The sequence below is a fragment of the Hemicordylus capensis genome, chromosome 4 (assembly GCF_027244095.1).
Source record: "Hemicordylus capensis ecotype Gifberg chromosome 4, rHemCap1.1.pri, whole genome shotgun sequence".
Classification (NCBI taxonomy): domain Eukaryota; kingdom Metazoa; phylum Chordata; class Lepidosauria; order Squamata; family Cordylidae; genus Hemicordylus; species Hemicordylus capensis.
In genome coordinates, this window is record NC_069660.1 from 120,139,682 (window position 1) to 120,161,165 (window position 21,484).

Below are 21,484 nucleotides of genomic sequence, written 5' to 3' on the forward strand. Positions count from 1 at the left end.
CACACCATGGCATGGCTTCACACATAACCCAGAGCCGAGGCGTGAGTGACTCACCATCCTCTCACTATGTTCCCACGTCTAGTCCAAAGGCTGGAGATGCATCTTTCTCCCCACACACCCTGAAGCAGAGAGAGTGTGCATCTCTAAGCATTCATAGCTCTGCTCTCTCTCATGTCTGAAGCCACTCTGAGGGGATATAAATCCTTCAGACTCTGAGTTATATTCTGAAGAATACACTCAAGTATTTTGTTTTCCATGCTCTCGACAAAGACCAATAAAACTCAACATTCACTTGGAATTATCTCACATTTACTCCAGCATTGTGGGGAATGGTTTTGAAATTTAAAAGCCTGTGGTGGGACTCACAAGGTCACTAACGCTTTAGAATGCAAACACGGGAAATGGAAGAGAAGAGACCATTACTCCATGTGAACTAATGTTCAGTGTTCTTGGGCATTGTCCAAAATGTCTCCTCATGTGCTTCAGAAAACTTTAACTGCATGATGGTCAAAGACTGCCTGAACCCCATGGAAAATGGCTGCATCGAAACACGTAGCACATCTCCCCATACAGTTGTTTCCAAGGGGTAGCTGTACCATTAATTCATGGATCCATCCTAAAAATACAGGTGCTCTTTAATTCTGCTTAATTTAAGCCAGAACTTAAACGCCTACCCCACCATTTTATTGGGTGTGGTGGCTGCCCTCCAACCGGCTGAGCCAGGGTTGTGGCACTGTTTGCACATGGCCTGTGCCCGAGCCAGTTTGGTTCTCCCCAGAAGAGGTGCCGAACTGGGTCATGCACACCCCTCTCCATTATTACTGCCGTACTGCTGGGGGGTGGGGCTGAGGCTTGGAGGGAGTGGCCTGCCTAAGAACACTGAATGGGGTCATGGCAGAGGAGAGATTCAAATCAGAGGCATCCTGTATAGCCACTATGTTATACCAGCTCTCAAACAAGAGCAATCTGCAATTCTACCCATCTGGGAAGAGAGGACAGGGCTTCCAGGATTTTTAAAAAATATTACTTCTAGGGAAGCCCCTTTCACTTCAGGAGATAATGACTGCTCTTTCCTATTCACTTGAAGAAGCAGGCTACGTGGAATTTTGCAAACAGAACCAACTGCTTCTTTCAGGAAATCCTGAGCCTAGATACATGAACTTGTCAATCAACATATGAATGTTTGATCTCAAATAGGAAATATCCAAATATGCATGACCGGATTTACCTTTTTCCTTCCATCTTCTAAAGTAACTTCCAGCTGTCTGGTCAAAGCATCACAGCTTGCAAGTTTCTGCTTGAATTGCAATTCAGTTTTCTTAAGACTCTCTTCTTGGTTTTCCAACTGTTTTTCAAGCCCTTGGTTTTGCAACTGAATTTCTTCTAATTTTCTTTAGACAAAATATTTAGGTAGTTATTGCTTTTGTACCCTGCCCTTCTTCAAAGAAGCACAGAATGATGTCCATGGTGACTCACCCTATGTTGTGAATTGTTCTCACAACAACCCTTGACTGGTCCAAGGTCACCCAGTTACCAAGTGGGAATTTGAACCCAGGCCTCCCCAGTCTGAATTCAGTACAACACCATGCTGGCACAAAAGAATCTGTATGGAAGATGACTACATATGAGGGGTGAGTGGGAGATAATTCTGAAGTGTAAAATGTCACATTTACCTTTGAACTTCTCCATACTTCAACTGAATGTGGTAATTTTCCTCTTCTAAAGAATGCTGTTTCAAGAAACTGTCATCACTGCCTACCTGTAAGAATAGTAATCCTAATATATCTGTGTACAGAAAACAAAGTCCCAGCAACTTGGCCCTGTGAAATCTTTCACAGCACTATCAGCAGGACTAATTCACAATAAAGACATACTTGAGTGGATTCTATTTGCAAGAGTAAGCTACTGTCAAAATTAGGAATCTACTATCCGAGATCAAAATGTGTTCTGGCATGTACAGTATATGGAGTATTCTTTTACACCCTGAAGTGCAGATTCCAGTCATGAATTTTACTTTTGCTACATAGCATGTAACAGTGTCTTGTGTATATAACAAATACACAAGTAAACAAAATTTCTAAAAGGGTTCATCATTCCCACAGCAGATTATTTGGAGAGAAGTCATACAGGAATATCTCCCCTCCCATCCCGCATGCCCCCCCCCCCGATGCGGTGGAATTATTTTTCCCCTCTTTGTGTTTTGTCACGGGGGCAGGGAGATAGATGGTATTTGAGAATGCAAGATGCAGCTGTGAGCTCTGTATTTGGAGCTTCTGATTGCTCCCTGCCCGAAAGCAGCTGTGAAGTGGTGGTGGTGGTGATTTGGATCAGGCTGTGCTTTGAGGGGTCCAACCTGTTCACTTCATAGTGATTCCCTGACTGAAATGCTTCCCACCAAAGTTTCCATTTGTTGCAGATGGGAAAAAAACTTACAAGCACATGTTTTGTGCTCATAACTTTTCCCTCCATGGCTAAGAGTGCTTGTGAAGGGAGGGTGAAGGGAGGGAGGACCCCTCTTCCCCAATCTCAGTCCAGTCTTCCTTTGCTTCTGGGCAAACACACACAGGGAATTCCATGTCATGTCGAGTTTTTGTCTTTGACTCCAAGCCCTTGGGGATCATGACTGACACTCCATCTTCGCAAGGAGACACTAAACAACTGTAGGTGAGGATTGGCTCGCAGAGCAGCATGGGCAGAGGGGGAAGCAATTTTTGCTTCTCTCCCCTCTATGCAAAAGCCCTTTATGCATCCTGGAATATGTCCATGAGAGCTCCGCAGCCTTCACAGACATATTTCTGAATGCAAAAAAGAGCTTTTGTGGAGAGGAGAGAGGAGCAAAAATTACATCCTCCTTCGCCTTTGACAGCCTTGCAAGCCAAGTCTTACCCACAGTAAGTTTAGTGGCTCGTTGTGAGGATGACACTTTTGTTCCAGCCTCGTAAGGCTGTACAGAATGTCAGATAGTGACTGACAGAATTGCAGTAACTTGTCCTAAGGTACACTACCTCTCTTTGCAACTCAACTTGGCTCCACAGTTCACACATTCAAAATAGCATGGTGGTGATATGGTACAGGCCCCTCCTCCACAGATACCCTCTCATGTGAACTGGGCCTTCCACCTCAGCACCCAATAGCATGGGCGCCCAGTATGTTTAATTATCTCCTCTTTTTTGAAGGAAAAGAACAATGTGCATAGGGCCTCTGCATAACTGGAGAGTCATTTCACATGGGTAGTTATCTGTGCTGCTTCTCCACCACGCGTTATCTCGGGCCCACTGAGATCTCATGTAGAATGGTTCTTATGCAGTGACTCAAAAGCATCTGGTGTTTGAGATTTAGAAGAAGCACTAACATATATTCTGAAGAGCAAATTTCTCAGGAAGATGATACATTGGAATGAGGGGGGGGGGAGACAATAGACCCTGAATCTATCCCATGCAAAACCTATTCAGACATAATGATGTGAAACCATGGTTTGTGGTAACCATAGTTAAGAACTTAAACCATGGTTTGAACTTCCAAACATAACTGTGGATGCACATCACCAAAACTGTGGCTGATCAATGGTCTGTGGTTTCAGATAGAACATGAAAGCACAGTGAGCACTAACTGTGGTGTGCACACCAACTTCAAACTGTTGTTTCAGATTCTGGTTTGTTAGCCCCAAATAAACCACAGTTGGTGAGGAGTCTTGGGTTCAGACAAGGAGCCGGGTCTCACGATCAGTGAGACCCGGTTTGGGGCGGAGAGTGGGGAGGGAGCCCTGGGCGGCTGGATCAGCCACCCACATGATTGCCGGCTCCGTGATGGAGCTGGTGGGGGCTGGGGCCAATTGGCCTCCGCAAGCTCCAGCATGCCCTGCACAAGCATGCAGGGCATGCTGGCGAGACCCCTGGAGCCAGGAGGCGGCTTTTCGCTTCCCCTCTGGGGGTCTCCTTGCGAGTAGTCATGGCGCGGAGCTGTGCTGCAGCTACTCATGACCAGAAAGCCTGGGTTTGCAGAGCGCTCGCTCCGTAAATCCGGGCTTTAGGGAGGGCTACCAAAGCGAGTGACCCGCTTGTAAGCCACCGGGCTCGCCTGCGAGCCCGGTGGTTTACACAATCAACAAAAATCGGGCTAGGCTCTCCTAGCCCAATTTTTGTTGATTGTGAGAATAGCCCCAATGTGAAACAGTTCATTAAACAAACCATGATTTTACATTATGTCTGAACTCAGCCTTTGTAATCAATATTTCATTGTCCCATTATATTTAGCAAAATGCTATACTTTCATTAAGCAAACAAGATCTGAAGACTGAGCGTACTTGGATGCAGCCTTATCAACTAGGAGTGGCATAGTTCATTGTAACCACCATTAAACTAATTTTTGGAGAGGAAATTTACAAATTTAATGTTACACCCTGGTTAACATTAAGCATGATGAAGGAGTGGGTTATTAAAAGACAACTAATGCTTCAGAAGTCTAATATCTAACAGTTTAGGGTAATCAGTAGAAATGCACAGCAGCAATAGCACCATTGCCTAGAAAAAATGAATCAGATCAATTTCACTAAGAATACCAAATCAAAGGAACATTTGTTCTGTCAGAGAGATGACATGAGTGCTCTCAGCTGGCAAAACCTGTTTCCTTCCCTTTTTAATATGTTAACACGTGCCCACCCACCACCACCACCACCAAAACACAAACCCTTAATCAAATGAAAAAAACCAATTCAAGTTTCCTTGACTTCCTTCCACATTTAGAAAAATAATCCAAAACTATTATTCTCCAAGTACCTGAGCGTGCAGTTCCCTAATGGCTTTGGATTTCTCTACACAGCTCTTTTGGCAGGACAGAAGGCTCTCCTGACACTTCTGCAGTTTCTCTTCAGCTGCTTTCTGTAAATCACGGACATGTTCTAACTCCTTTAACTGAGCCTCAGCCTGGCTTTTTATCTGTGCAGCAGCATTGGGGGTGGGGGAATGCACAAACACAAGACACAAAACCTGGTTAGCATTTTCAGTCACTTTGCGCAACATAATAAATTCAAACACCTATACATAACAAAAGCAGAATACATTGTAGGTCACATAGACTTACCGTATCCATCTCTAAAACTTTGCCGTCTGTTACCTTACTGCTTTCATGTATGACTTTTTCATACCTGGTTTCCAATTCCTCAGCTTCTGTTTCTAATTTCCCCACCTAGGATAACATTTCAGTTTATAAAGTCAAAAGAATGTTTCTTTTAAGGTTGTAATGTTTTCCTCTAGCCATCAAGAACCACATATTTTAAAGTATTGGGTTTCTTCTTAAAGATTCAAAGTTTTGGACTTTCAAAAATTCTGTAAATTTTGAAAAGCAAATCTGCAAGCCAATTTATCAAGATTTCCATAGGTTTGAATAGACAAATACTTCCTATCATTATTCTTCAAAGGCCAGGCTAACAGAACAGACAATCATTACTGTGACACCACCATTTTCAAAAACAATCCAACGCTGAGAAAATTCTATCACCTCTGTGGCCCAGAGGCAGGAAATGCTAATTGTAGCTTATGAATACGACAAATATTTATATACCGCTTTTCAACAAAAGTTCCCAAAGCAGTTTACAAAGATAAAATATAAATAAATGAAATAGCTTAAATAAAACACTCTGGTTCCTCCACCCAGGTTATGTAAGATAACAGGTGAGACTATCGTTTGAACTAGGCTCAAGAAATCAGTATTTCACTTGCACAACTCACCTCAGTTTTATATTGTTCTACCAGTTTTGCTTGTCTTTTTGCTTCTTTGTGCAGGTCTAAGAGTTCAGCTTCTCCAGCAATAACATTTGCTTCCAAAGCAGCAAGGGATGCCTAAAATTAGAAAATATCTTTAAAAAAATACTACAGGAGAGGTTTAAGGGCACAATAAAAATGGCAGTTATCTTGTATGGCAAATATATAAAATTAAGCTGAATACACTACTAAGTTATTTGTCATGAAAAGTAGCATGACTACGGAATAGGGGTGAGCGCGGACCATTTTCCACAGTTCAGTCAGAATTCAAACCAAACTATGGGTCCACAAACAGGTTTGGACAAACCATCTGGCTCGGCTGGTCGGTTCGACTGGATCAGCTCAAACTGGTTCGATGGTTCATGTGGCTATTTAAAAGGGAATCAATCCTTTAATGGGCTTGATAAGCCAGCCTTGTGAGGGCCAAACTTGGGTGGGGGGGGGGCGAAAGGCAACTGTAAAACTAAATAATAAGGTGCTTACCGGCCAGTGGCGTTCCCCCCCCAACAGCCAGCATGGCGGCAGTGCTGCTCCGACTGGCACTCGCCTGGGCTCCAACTTAGTCTCTAGGTTCTGGGGATTTATTCAGTTTGTACTTTCTTTCACTGCCACCATATGATTACTTATTACCCTGCTCTCAGTCCTCAACACCGTGGTTATGTAACCTCGCAAGTGCAGGATAGGCGCATATGTTCAGTGTACAAATGAAACAAAACTTGAGGTGTAGAACAAAAACAAGAATAAGTATATTGTTTACAACTTATTGGAATAAAGATTATCTGCAAGGCAGGGCACAAAAACTTCTCTATAAAGTTGCAAAGTGCATCAGCTGTTTTACTCTCTGAGTGGTTTTTCCTTATTGACAAAATGTAACATTTAGGGAGGTGATATAACTGGGACAGAGATGAATAAAACTTGGTTTGTACACTTAATGAATTTTCCCAGACCTTCTTGTCTATTACTGAAACTAAAGTTTCACCTCTGGGTATCTTTTACATTAAAGGTTTCTTTCCCAGGCTTAACGCTTCCCCACTTTTAGAGCACTGACTCAGTGTACTGCTGGTTCCACAGTCTCCACACATTCACCACTCAAGACTCACACAAACCCCTGAACAACCTCTCTTGTTCAGATCAGATAAACTAATCTCTCTGCTACACTCTGTCCAAACTCTCACTCCTAACAATCAGCTCCCACACTCCAACACCAACTCCAACTGTCTTCTCCTGACCAACTGTCCTTATTTAAATCCCTCCCCCTGTGCCTGGTTATTATGGCAACATGCTGTGCCTGGTTATTATGGCAACATACACTCTCATGCACTCACTCTCCAGCTCTTATATGTACTTTCCGTCACAAGCCCTTTTAAGGATTATTCCCCTTTACAAGCAAGGGAAATCTTCACCAGATTCCCTTTACATAGCCACATGAACCGCTGAACCACTTCGGTTCAAACCGGGCTTGGTTCAGTTCAATCTCAAACTGGCCCCCTTTCCTGGAGGCCGGTCCTATTCATAATCAAACTGCTCAACTGGCCCTGTTCATGGCAGACTCGTTCACTTGAAACCATTTGTGCACACCTCTACTAGAAAATATTAACGGTAACATGGATGCATTCAAATGCCACTAAAGTTGGGCTGGAAACGTTGAATGAGAAAGAAAAATCTGAATATACACTCTCTGCGGAAATAGTTTTTCTTTCAGCAAAGCTGACCCAAGCAAACTGCACACCCCACCCATAGTACGGTCACCACTCCCTCAGCCTTCCACCCCCCACGCAAGATCTTCCTTTCTCATCTTCATGGCAGTGTGCAAAGTCTGCTGCTATTCCTGTCCACTCTCCTCACCCACCTTGGCTCCCCACCATCCTCCTGCAGTGCCCTTTGCACTCAGCTATCTCCTTTTCCCCACCCCAGTGTCTGTCTCGTGCTCATTCCTCACATCTCCCATACAGCTCCCTCTAACCTTACCTGATTGCACCTCCTTTGCTCCTGCCTCTGGCTTTTCAAAAGTCAAGGCTTTTTCGAAACTAGACACATGGAAGAGCAAATGGGCAATCGGTCATCTCTGCCAATCAGCTGCCTGAGGCAGCTGCCTCAGCAAGCCTCTTTTCAGAGCTGGCTGTCCCTTCCTACCTAACATCTGTAAAGTTCATGAAGTGATACTCAAACAAGGGTAGAAATCTGTATGGCTAAGCAGGGGTGTAGCAAGGTTGGATTGGGCCCAGAGACAAGATTTTAAAATGCCCCCCCCCCGCCAAGTCCAGGGCTTCTGCACACCCCAGGCCCCCAAGGATTTAAGTCTGATATTTCAAAATAAGTATGCTGCCTGGAAATACAGTTCACTGAATACACATATGCACACTTCACAATATATAGTGATATACAATGTATACTATATATTTGTGCTACTTTTAATGCCTAGAACTCACTAGAAACACTAATTATTAAAACGGGCCCCTCGCTGCAGATTAGCAAAGGAGGCTTTCAACCATGCAGTGTGAAATAATGTTAGGGGAATAATGTTTTCTCAGAATTCTGAACAAATTCAGTAAAGTTTGATTCCAGGAGGTTTTTCACAGGAGGCTTTTAAAGCCCTTTAACACATATCTCCTCTGGAATGGAGGTGCTGCATTCACATGTTGGCCAGATTTACCCTGAAGTCCCTGCAAGTTATTGGAGAGCAGTTCACACACAATTCGTGTTTTTCAATGCTGTTAGAGTGTAGCCCGATTTATATCTGGAGTAAAAACAAAACAAAACTATTTTGCGTTGGTTCTTCGGGACAACTTCAATTTTGCAGTAAAGACACTCAGTAAACTTGCAGTAAAGCCTGCTGTGTGTAAAAGTCCCAGTAAGTGTGTGGAGAATTGCAACCTCAGGCAGCAAATCTAACCACATTTAGCTGGAAGTACATTTCATTGAAACCTAAAGGACTTACTAGCAAGGAAAGCATGTCTACTTAAAAATAAATTCCATTGCATTCAATTTTCTGAGATCCTTCCCTCGTAAATGCACATAGGACTGCACATGCTCAAGGATGTAAACCATACCAAACTAATTTGTGTTCCCAGCATATTTTGCTCCCTATAGGAGACCAGTAAGTCCCACTGAAACAAGGAAGATAGGTGGGCGAAAATAGAGAAAAAAGAAAGAATTAGCTCCATTCCAGAGGAGAAAAAGGGCGGGGGGGATGAGGAATCTTCCTCTTCTTGGTAAAATTTTAAGATAGATGAGATATGCCAGGGCTCAAGGAGCTCCTGAAGTTACCCCCTCTGTCCTAAAAGTCATTCTCCCTGCTCACCAGTGTGGAAGTAGGGCTGGTTGTGGTCTCTCATTGTACTGAGATAAAAATCACTCTCTGCAGGTGCTCAGAAGCAGGGTCATCCCTAGTGGGGTGCGGGGCAAATCAGCATGTGCAGGGCCTCCTTAACTTTCATATCATTACAGAATCATACCGACTGATGACATACAGTGTAAATAGTGTGAGTGAAGTTTTTGGACATGTCCAACCAGCTTGGCATTTCTAAAGAAAAATAATATAATATAAAAGCACAACACATGCTTCACAGTTCTCACTCAGACCTTCTAGGTTGCAAAACAACTTGAACAGTGCATTTATAAATGAAATAAATTAATATAAAATAAATTAATATAAAATAAAATAAATTAATATAAAATAAAATAAAATAAATTAATATAAAATAAAATAAAATAAAATAAAATAAAATAAAATAAAATAAAATAAAATATATGTTTGTTCCAGAGGTTTTTGTAATTTTCTGCCATGAAACAAGCCACTTATAGGACTTTTTAGATAGTTTTTTTTAAAAGCCAGCAAATTTTCCAATCTGTTTCAAATTAAATATTCACAGACTTCTCAGTCTCTCCTCCCATATCAAAGCCCTACAGCAAGCAAGCAGGTCCCTATATGGGGGGGGGGGACCACAAAAAGGAATTCACATTCTACCTCCATTACTGTGGTGGGTAAGGGCAGCCAGCACTGACCACTCTGCGTGCCTCCTTCCTTCCTTCAGGCCTGCTGGCACTCGAGTTCAGTCTTCAGGGAGGCCTGCATGGAGGCTTCTCTGGAAGCCCCACCCACCTGCCAATCAGCTGAGAGGCGGGGAGAGAAGACACTCTAGCAGCTTGCAGGCTGCTTAGATTGCCGGCCAAGAGGGCAAGCAAGAGAGAGGGCGAACAGGGCAAGTGGCAGAGGGGCCTTGGGGCTGGGCAGGAGGGCAATGGCGAGTCATGCGACACGTCTCTAGAGGGCCCCTTGAGGCAGTGGGGCCCCCAGAAAACTGTCTCCCCTTGCCCGATTGTAGTTCTGCCCAAGTGGCTAAGAGAGCATTAAGAAATTATCTCATAGTGGAACTCCTAACAAACTAAAATAACTACAGTTTAGCAGGTAATCTTACCTTTAGTTTTGCATTTTCAAGAGAAATTGTTTCATTTTCAGAAATGATAGAATTAATCTTTCCAAGAATCTCTCTCTTTGACTTTTTCCCACCATCTTGCATTGCTTTCAGTTCCATCAAATGCTCCGTCATCTGCCTTTAACATTTGAAGCACAGCTTCTGTAGCCATATTATTTAATTAATGATAAGTACATTGTACTTCAACCCACATGCGCTTTATTTTCAGCTTTTGTTTTTACATTTATATCCAAATCTTCCTCTAAGGAGTTCAGAGCAGTGTATATGGTTATGTTTATCCTCACAACAAGTCTGTGAGGTAGGTTAGGCTGAGAGGTAAGTGACTGGCCCAAAGTCACCCACTGAGTTTCATGGCTAAATGAGGATTTGAACTCAGGTGTCCATTGGCCTAGACCAGGCCTGCTCAACTTTGGCCCTCCTGCAGATGTTGGCCTACAACTCCCATAATCCCTGGCTATTGGCCACTGTGGCTGGGGATTATGGGAGCTGTAGTCCAAAAACAGCTGGGGGGCCTAAGTTGAGCAGGCCTGGCCTAGACCAACACCTAACCACTGCACAACACTGGTTGCAACTACAGTGCAGTTGCAAGGATACAGCATGGTCAATCCAGATAAAGGAAAACTATTATAGAGGTAAGGGGAATTCATAGTGAGGAAGGGTAAACCTGCATAAACCTGCTCCCTATCTCTTAAATGTGGTGCAGAGTTTGGAAACATTACGTCTTTACTGGCCCATGCAGAGATGTGGGCCAGAACATTTTCCATTGCAATTGTTTTTCAGTTTCTAATTTTAATTAACTTTTTTCATGTGATTTATTTATTTTCTATATATTTATCATATTTATATACCAGCTGATATGTGTATCTATAGGCAGTGTACACAATTTCAAACATAAAACATAAAACAGAACACACACAAAATCATTTCAGAGAATAAAAAAAGTTAAAACAATTTTATAGGATAAAAACAATTAAACAAATTAAAATTTAATTTCAGTTAAAAGCCTGACAAAGCAGATACGTCTTGAGGGTCCTCCTGAAAGCAATCAGAGATGGAGATGCACTTATTTTGACAGGGACCATATTCCAAAGTCCCGGGGCAACCACAGAGAAGGCCCAGTCCCGAGTGGCCACCAAACAAACTGGTGGCAACCCTAACCGGACCTCCCCAGATGATATTAATAGGCAGCAGGGTTCATGACAAAGGCAGTGCTCTCTTAAGTACTCTGGACCCAAGCCATTGAGGGCTTTATAGGCAACAACCAGCATGTTGTATTTTGCTCAGAAACATATTGAGGCTATTCACACGATGGGGCAAAATCAGGCTAGCGGAGGCTAGCCCAATTTTGCTCCATCGTGTGAACCACCGGGCTCACCTGCGAGCCCGGTGGTTCCTATGCGGGTAACTCGCCTAAGTACCCCTGCCCTTAGCCTGGGTTTGCGGAGCAAGCACTCCACAAAACTGGGCTATCTGGGCATGAGTAGCCGTGGTGCAGCTACTCATGAGTAGACCCCCGGAGGGGAGGTGAAAATCCGCCTCCTGGCTCCAGGGGTCCTCTAATATGCCCTGCGCACTCACGCAGGGCATACTGGGGCTTCCAGGGGCCACGCGGCCCCCAAGCTCCCCCACCCCTGCCGGCTCTGTCACAGAGCTGGCAATCATGTGGGTGGCTGATCTGGCCGCCCAGGGCTCCCTGCCGGATCGTGAGTGGGGAGAGTGGGCTTAGCCTGCTCTCCTGCTCAGCTCACTAAACCAGGTCTCATGGATCGTGAGACCCAGCTCATTAGCAGCCAGTTCAATTCTTTTAAAATCAGTGTTATATGGTCCATTCGGGCTGTCCCAAAAACCATTATGGCGGCCACATTCTGTACCAATTATAGCTTTCCGACTACATACAAAGGCAGCAAACACTGCTGGCTTTCACCTATGTCAAAAGAGGTTATCTGTTGCCAGTGAAGGAGAGAAGCACACTTCTGGTATAGCACAGGAAGCAGAACATGTCAGAAGCTACTGCAGGCACTGCTTCTGCGCTCACTTATCTCAACATTCTACAAATCAGTAATTCCCTATCTAAGAGCAATGCAAAGAACAAGATATGTGCCATTACAAGAGTGTCCTATTCACATATTGGATACCAAGTAAGAAAGAATGCCCCCTGCTAACTGGGCAAAGAGGCACCTTTTACTGTGGTGATTCTCTTTATTTAGCAGGGGGAGAGTAATTGGCCCTATCCACCCCCAGCACAGTACTTCCAGTGACTGTTGCTGGTGTGTGTCTTATGTTTCTTTTTCGAATGTGAGCCCTTTGGGGACAGGGAGCCATCTTATTTGTTTTATTTCTCTTTGTAAACCGCCCTGAGCAATTTTTGGAAGGGCGGTATAGAAATCGAAATAATAATAATAATAATAATAATAATAATAATAATAATGAATGAGAAATGAATGAGAAATGAATGAAAGAATGAGAAAGTTTTGTTGGAGATGGAGTTCCTGTGTATCAACCTTTTGCACCATCCTTATGACCATTAGGGGCATTGGTGTAGAGATAATTAGTGAGGGTCTCCTTACCTGTCCCTGCTTGCCTCTACTCTATGGCCCCTGCTTTGACTCCCTGGGTACTTCCTGTAGTGAGTCAGTCCTCTTCCTTTCCTTCTAGAGAGAAGATGGAAATATCTCTCCCCCTCCCTCCCTCCCTCTTCATTATGTAGCTGATAGATGGGATTAGGTCTTTCCTATCTCAATGTATTTCATCAATAAATCAATTTATTTTAGACTCTACAATGTTCTCCATGCATATTTATTTAAATGGCTGCAACAACTACACTCCACACTCTATAACTGGAGTGGTAGCTTCCTTGACACTTTGCGAAATAATCACCAAACCAAGAGGTTTTACTATTACATGCTCATTGCCAACTTCCCAGTCCTAAATTCTGCCTAAAATTTAGAAAATGAAAATATACCTTTAATAAACTTTAACAAAGTAACAAACCTTTAAGAAGAGCTATACAATTTTTAATAAAGAGGTTCATTATTTCCAGAGAAGCACAACATATTAACTTACTTTTTCAGCATTTCAACCTGAACTTCTAACCTGGTTTTTTCATCTACCGCTGTCTCGTGATGACTTTTCCAGATTTTAGAAGCTGAAAGTGCCTCAGACAATTGGATTTCCTGGAGAATGTACAAAATACAGACCATGTAATATAAGCACTCATTTATAATTCTGCTCAATTCCCTAAACACAGGAGGTATTTTCACTCAAAGCAGCTTCCAAGTGTAGTGCAGTAGTACAGAACAATATAAACTAAGTTTCAAATCTCAACATAAACGCATTACTAAAGACTTGGAAAACTGTAACATGCTAGAATCAGCTGGGATCCAGGCAGTATTACTAACCTCCTGGTTAAGGAAAATGTTTATGTCCAATAAGAATGTCTTCCTAAAGGATGCATTTTAAAGTTATTTACAGACAATTCTTGTCTTAAGCAACAAGAACATCCTCACAATTCTTTGGCTATAGAGGATACTTCAGATCACACCTCCTTTGCAGTTTATCCAGCACTTACAGACTGAGATTAGAGGTTGTTGCTTCAGCGAGCATCTCAAATGCCATAGACTGCTATACACAGCACCAGATTGGTTGGTGTCCATGATATTATGGCTTACAATGACCCCACAATGAGGATTCTCAACCAGTTTACCTAAGCCCTGGTCAAATACTATCAAATAGATTCTATGATTAGTTTGAAACAGAGGCTGGATTGAGACATAGAACAAAACCAGTGCAAACTTTAGTTTAGACCCCAAACCATGATTTGAGTTTCCAGGTTTATAACAGACAAACTATGGGCCCATTCTGATGTCATGAAGAACTGCAGTTACAGTCTGGGCTTGCCTAATAACCCTGAGTCTCAAGGGCACATGCTGTTCTTTCCCCTGCCAACGCAAGTGTCTACCTCCAAATTAGGATTATTCTAACCTTCTTAACATGAAATATGATTGGTAACCAAGTAAGCAGGTTAGAATAAACCAAGATTGGCCAGATTGTGGCCCAGGACTCAAGGGTGTGCACAAAACTGGTTTCCTCAGAGTCCAGACTGGACTTAAACCAAACCAGACTTGTTCAATTTTGTGCCCCCCGAATATACCCCTGGCATGGCTCGAATTCAAGGAGGTTTTGGGGGTTCTAATTTTATTTTATTTTTCAAAAAATTTAACACTCATTGCTGGGTCTGGGTCAGCATCATGTGTGTGTGTCTGTCCTCTCCCCCTTCCCCCGCTGGCCTTCTCCCATTCTAAAAAGGGCCAGTTCGGCCCATTTTCAGGCTGTTCCGGGCTTTCCTCTGGTGGCAGCAGCCTTTTTTGAGGTGACCGTACATGCCCAATGACCCAGGCCATGCAGAGGCCCAGTGGGCATGGACAGTGGCCTCTAAAATGGCCACTGCCACCAAAGGAATGGCCAAAATAGCCTGAAAACTGTCTGAGCCGGCCCTTTTTAGAATGGGAGAAGGCCAGCAGGGGGGAGAGATGGCAGCGACACCTCCCCTGCCCCCGGGCCTGGCAGTGAGTGTTTTTTTTTTTTTTTTAAGAGAACCCCTGAACTGGCTCTGAGGTCGAGCTGAACCACGCCTGGTCCAGCTCAAGAGCAAACTGGCTTGAGCTCAAGCCAGTTCGCACATCCCTATCAAGGACATCGTGTGGGGCCAGCCTTAACCATGGTTTCGTGTCACATCTGACCTGACTGTATGATTTAGAGTTCCTGCTCCGCTTTTCTTTCACATTTGATCAGAATGTAATCAACTCCGCTTTATACATTTGCTCCTGTTGCCAGGGGGCATTAGGCTCTTGAGGAGGAACACTGGCTCTAATTGTGGTTTATCAGTCATGTGTAAATTCAGACAAAATGCAAAACCACAGTTAGCACCATGGTTTCAGATCCTTGTTTGATGGCTCCCAACAAACCATGGTTTTTGGCCAGGCTTAGGTTCACACATATGCAAGGATTTTGGTTAGCAAAACAAACCATGGTTTCGCACTATGTCTGAACCCAGCCACATTAATACTGTTATTATTCAGAATAGATTTTTTAAAAGATAAATGCTTAGGAAAGTTTCTTTTCCTTCATTTAAGTTGCCAATCTGATTTTTCCTGAACAGCATGGAAAATTTTACTACACATCTTCCAACCCACCCCCCACTATTTCAAACCACAAGGCAAAAAATATGCTCTACAATCGTAGAAATATGTGAGCTGAACATCTGCCAACAGTCAGCTACACATCACTGTGAGGAAACATAAAGCAGCTCAGGAAAAACTGGAAGTAATTTACATAAATCACTGAAAAGCAGAGCTCATGAAAAAAAGAAGTCCATAGTACAGCAGCTAAAGCGTATATATTTTTATTTCACAAAATGGATTTTATTTCAGAATAGTATCTTCTGTCTTTCCTGCATAAAACATGTCCAACATTGCTAACAACCTAAAATCAGTTAGCAAAAAACAAACAAAATACTAAAATGAGAAATCTTCCATTGTTTAGCACAGAGACACACAAGTGTACTCTGATGGGCTTCTTTCACTTTAACTTTATTAGCAAATTCTTCTCTTTGTTAAATTATTATATAGCTGGAAGGAAGACATTTTCAAGAAGATCCAAAAGCAGAGATTTACAAGTCATTTTTAAACACGCCTGCAAAGTTTACTAAATTCAAAAGATTAAATGGCTTGCACATTAAATAATCTAAAGATCATTTAAAGATGGCTCCATCTTTAAACTAAAAAAGTTACATGACTGCACAGTTAGATACTAAGCCTTGTCATCTGATCTTCAGGGGCTGATAGCAGAACTCAGCTCTCAGTTCATTTGTTTCCCAAATCTGTGTGGTCTACTCACATACTAGAAAGTGAGAAATCAAGGCTCAAATGGGCAACTGAAGAAGCAAATTGTGGATGTAAATATAACTTGAGTACAAACAAGACATTAAGATATTATGGTGTCATGCAAGAAAACTGATCAAGATATGTTGGGAATGCAGGAAGTCAACAAACAAGCTCTGTGCTCAGAGCTGGCTCCAGGTTTCAGGAGACCTTGGGCAAAGCTCTTCAATAGGTCCCTCCTACATTAGTTTGCCTAACATGTAAGCATGCCAGGCAGTGGTGGTGAGAGTAGCAGCAGAGAAGGATGGGAGGCCATTTGTACTCCAGCCAAGTTTTGGTGCTTTCACCGCCATCTTTCATCCCCTTCCTGACTCTGAACACCAGCACTAAAATTGCCAGGACATGGCTGGAGTTGATATGCCATTTGTTCTCCCATAATTTTTGGCTGTGTTCTCTGCTGTGTCAGGGCACTGGGCCAGGTAGTGGGGAAAATTAAAATGGGGTGTGTCCTGCTGATTTTGCTGCCACTCAGAGCTAGCAGGGAATAAATCCAGCAGCAATTAAAATAGCACATGTGCTCTAGCAGAATCTTCGCTTGTTTGCTACCACTCAATCCTGAGAGGTGGTGAAAGGAAAGCTGCAGAAAATGCAGAGATTTGCCTGGAGTGCATAGTCCATTTTATTTCCCCTATACTGCCTGGGTCCTGAAGCAGCATTGCAGGGCTGGCTCAACTTCAGCCCTCCAGCTGTTTCTCGACTACATCCCATAATCCCCAGCCACAGTAGCCAATAGCCAGATTATAGGAGTTGTAGGCCAACATCTGCAGGAGGAGTGAACCTGAGCAGCTCTGCTCTAGAGTGAATCTGTGTTAGGGCCTTCAGTCAGACATGTGGGGGAACATAACATACACCCTTCAGCCACATCCTGGGGCTTTTGCTGAAACTCAACACTGGGGGTGGGTGGGCACAATTCACAAGAGGTTAAAATAATTTTTAAAAAGAGGCCTAGGCATTAGCAGTGGGCGCAGTTGATCCCGGTGTTTGCCCAAGGGTAGCATGTGCTCACAATGAGCCCTGGCTACACTTACAAATCCTAGTGGCAAGGTTGATTACAAAACGAAGCCTTATGAAATCCAAGTAAACCAACCAGACACACATGTTTGGGGCGGTGTACAAATATAATAAATAAATCACGGTGACTTTGGCTGGCAGAAGTATCTAGGCCAAGGCTGCACAACTTTGGCTCTTTTGCAGATGCTGGACTACAACTATCATCATACCTGGCTATTGCCGGCGGCGAGGGTCCAAAAACAGATGGCAGGTCAAAGTTGTGCAGCCCTATCTAGACCAAGGCCATTATAACAGCACCAGCATACAATGTCCATCAAGAGAATCCAAAAACCGTTTTACAGGATGTTTGGGGGAAATGTGTTTGGAACAGAACATACGGTTAGCCATTTCTGCATCAGAATCAGTATATTTACTTTAATTAAATTTTAAAAGCAATATTCAGACCAAAGTTTGGACAGCTACTTAAAAATGCACCATCAATATTACATTATTTTCATTCCTTTTACCATATAAGATGGCTTAACAGATAAAGAAATGTGAACCTAGGATAGGCTATCCCACCTGTAGACAGGAGGCAAATTGCCCACTATTCCTTTCACCTATATATTCTACTCTTCCATCAGAAACCACAGAGCAGCTAATATGAGTCTCTCAGTGATCTATCCAGAAAATGGCCAGGAACACATCATAGGTAGTCCAAGGCCTTTAGCTGAACATGCTGCCCTGTGGAATGGCTTCTTGCTGCTTTAGCTAGATGTCTGATGACCCACCTATTGTAGATTATGACTGGCTAGTTCCTGCAAAGCATAAAATTGTTCTAGCCAATCAAAATACCATTTCAGCTGATCACTCCCTGAGTGGATTTGTGGGACCAACCAAATACAAGGACATCACTCTTCAAACATGTCACTGCTTCACCACCACCACCACGCACTTGCCAATAAATTCACACAAACATACCAGCAGGGCACTTCATAAACCCATATGCAGTATACTATTTATTTTCACAAACATATTAATGTGTCCAGAGATAGCAAAATATGTTGCTAAAATGAAGTTCTTAGTACTGTATTCTAAGCCAGTTATTAGCATTCTTTAGAAATATTAAGATTTGGGTGTCTTCATTATTCTGAAACAATAGTTTGGCTTCTTATGCAGCCACTCACCTTCTCCCTAATTTTGGAAGTTAAGTTTTCCACAGCTGCTTCTAAAAGCTCAGCTCTTTGTTTCTGAACACTAGCTGCTTTTTTCAGTGCATTTTTCCTCTCCTCTCTTCTTTCCTTCTCGGCCAAGGTCTGTTGCTTATATTCTCCAACTTGAAGCTTCCATTCAGCAATTTTCTTTTCTATAGTCTGCAACAGAAGTAATAAATATATCATATGTTCTGAATGTGTGAGGTTCAAGGTAGAAAACAGCTTTTAGGGTAGGGCAATGAGTGTGTGGGTGCGCATATATACATAATATATACATACATAACCAAACTCGGGTAAACGAGAGCCCCAAAGGAGCAGTTAAATGAGTTTGGGCCTGGTTGAGAAAAGTATTTAAGATGGCAGGCTTAAAGTGTGAGCCAGCTGAGTGACTTTATTCAAGCTACTAAAAAAAAACCCTTTACAGTTAAGCATAAGCTTAAATGTTTTGAGGAACCAGCCCAGACTCTATTTAGTGCTAAAAAGCTGAACCCTGAAGTACTAGTAGCCAGTATACTCCAGCAGGCTGACTTGAGCTGCAGCGATACAAGGAGAGATGGTCACTTCTCCAGCCAAAGCATGATTGTGTGTCTAGTAAATGCAGGAAGATCAATCCTACTCTTGTTTTCCAGAAAACTATTTTTTCCTTATTTGCAGTTATGACTAATGCAGCTTTTTACTAGCTTAACAGTAAAGTTGGGATCGTAGGGATGTTCACAGACCTGTTTGGCGAACACCAGGGGTTCAAAAGCGGGGGGAGGGAATAACATTAAGGGCAGGGGAGGATGCCCCCACCAGTTCTGTTACTCTCCCGCTGCTAAATATAAGAGAGGCTACTAAATATAAGGCTACTAAGCCTTAGTAGCAACTATGAACAAATAAATAAGGCTGCAACTTTAAATTTATTGGCTGCAATTAAATTTTAATTTAATTGACTCCGATCTGATTAACTGAATAAAACCAGTTTGATAAAACTAAAGAAGTCCCCCACTCCATTAACTGGGCAGCAGATTTTAATTACTTTTAACACAAGAATTTCTGAAAGCTGCAGTAGCAAATGTTTTCTTAGAAGCAGCTAAGATGGGGCCTGCTGACAAATGCAGGCATCATCACCACCAACAAACTCCTGTTGTATGCATAAGCAATTTTAATCATTTGACTGATTAAAACTCACACAATCGATAAGATTTCCTTAACTGGGTAACAGCCCGACTAGGGATGTGCACGGAACTGGCGATGGCCAGTTTTGAGGGGGTGACCTTTAAGGAGCAGGGAGGGTGCTCTTACCCCACACTCCTCTGCATTTCCCCTGCCAACGCTGTGCTTAAAAACGGTCCCGCGGGGCAGCAGCGTACCTCCTTGCCACCCCGGTGCACAGCAGATGGTCCAACATGCACTGGGGTGCCAAGCAGGTACACTGCCGCCCCGCTGGACCGTTTTTAAGCACAGCGCTGGTGGGGGAAATGCAGTGGGGAGGTAAGAGCACCCTACTTGCTACTTAAAAGGTACCCCCCCTGCAGTTTCCAGAGAATCAAAAATTTAAAGATGGTTAAATTAAAAAGCCTTTGAACGCAAAGGGCTCAATATCTAAAGGGAAATATAAGGGAGATACCAGCAACAACCACCGGAAGGATGCTGTGCTGAGGTTAGATAGGGACAGTTTCTCTCCCCTGCATAATACAAGAGAAGTGTCACTTTAAAAGGTGCCTCTAAGCTGATGGCAGGAGATGCATTCCGCTTTCATTTGTACCACTGGCTCAATGCCCCTTCAGTACAAATATGCCATAGGAGGGTTGAGACCAAGTCATACTTCCCAACTACACTAGGGGGCCCTAGATAACACATAACATCAGAACAAGTCTGTAAGGGTTTTTATGGCAGGCTCCCAATAACACAGCATCTCCCAGAGCTACTTGTAAGCTTACTAATACCACTATAGCAATGATTTCCCAAAGAGATGCCCATTCGTGCTTTTTCTAAGAAGCAAGACTGCTGATCTGTGTCGTGGCACAGACAAGTCATGGACCCATTCATCTTTATGATGGATCTTTCAGAAATACATTCATTCAAGTGATAATAGTTTTAAGTAAAAACGCAGGCGTGTGTGTGTAAAGATGTATTTTTATTTCAATAAAACAGTTTGAAGATGTTGCCTGCACACACACTTTTCAACTGCTTGTCAAACTTCATCTCACCAATTCTACACTTCTGTTTCTTTGGGCTCAGCCTAGCAACCCACACTTCAGCCTAGGACAAGCCCGAACAAGTTGTGGCCCATCAAGACTTCCTGTTTTTGCTGCATTCAGCTTGGTGGGATATAAGTTTTGCAAACCTGACCTACAAATCTTTAAGATTGTTGGCAAATTGATGACATGACCCACAGATGAAGAATGTTATTTCCCTAGTCACCACAAGATGTCACCATTATAACATTATAGTACAATTTTTGAAACAGACTAAAAAGTAAAGCAATTGCCAATACAGGTAATACATTCATTTAAAAAAACAACAACACATGCAGTTCTATATTCCTCAGAAGAAAGCAGTCATTTCAAAGTCTGATTAGTTTAACAATTCTTGTTATATTATTGTTGTGCCAACATTTCTAACTGTTTCAAGGTTGCATGTGGATATAAATTGACAGATCAGTATATAAAGCTTGGGAAATACTTGACTAACAAGCAGAAGGTTGCTGGTTCAAATCCCCACTGGTACTATATTGGGCAGCAGTGATATAGGGAAGATGCTGAAAATTATCTCATATTGCGCAGGAGGCGGCAATGGTAAACCCCTCCTGTATTCTACCAAAGAAAACCATAGGGCTCTGTAGACACTAGGAGTCGAAATCGAAGGCACACTTTACCTTTATACAAAGCTTACACAAATATTTTAGACATGATATATCTGAGGAAGAGGAATCAGCATAAAAAGAGTTCCAAAAATAATTTTCCACAAAGTAAAAAAATCAAATCAATTTTTCAAACCTCTAAATATAGAAATAGGAAACACAAAATGTTGTTAGCCTATAAAAAGTATGGGGGGGGATTCTTCAGCCCAAATGTATAACTTTGTACAACATTCCTCAGCCCAAATGTATAACTGGTACTAAAACAATTTCATGTATCACTTAGAAACTAGATTTTAGCTCC

The 21,484-nt window shown here is 42.7% G+C and overlaps 1 protein-coding gene across 4 annotated transcripts in view; it reads right to left on the minus strand.

Moving 5' to 3' along the window:
• ODF2L (outer dense fiber of sperm tails 2 like) overlaps positions 1-21,484 on the minus strand; it is a 55,527-nt gene that overhangs the window by 15,216 nt on the left and 18,827 nt on the right. For 3 of the 4 annotated variants that reach the window (XM_053245274.1, XM_053245272.1, XM_053245276.1), the window contains 8 exons: positions 18,312-18,497; positions 13,259-13,368; positions 10,178-10,313; positions 5,727-5,837; positions 5,080-5,184; positions 4,776-4,934; positions 1,674-1,759; positions 1,229-1,391 (listed from right to left, as the gene is read on the minus strand). In XM_053245274.1, coding sequence (XP_053101249.1) covers positions 1,229-1,391; positions 1,674-1,759; positions 4,776-4,934; positions 5,080-5,184; positions 5,727-5,837; positions 10,178-10,313; positions 13,259-13,368; positions 18,312-18,497 — 1,056 coding nt within the window. The remainder of the gene's footprint in view (positions 1-1,228; positions 1,392-1,673; positions 1,760-4,775; positions 4,935-5,079; positions 5,185-5,726; positions 5,838-10,177; positions 10,314-13,258; positions 13,369-18,311; positions 18,498-21,484) is intronic. The other variant, XM_053245273.1, reaches the window with a different exon arrangement.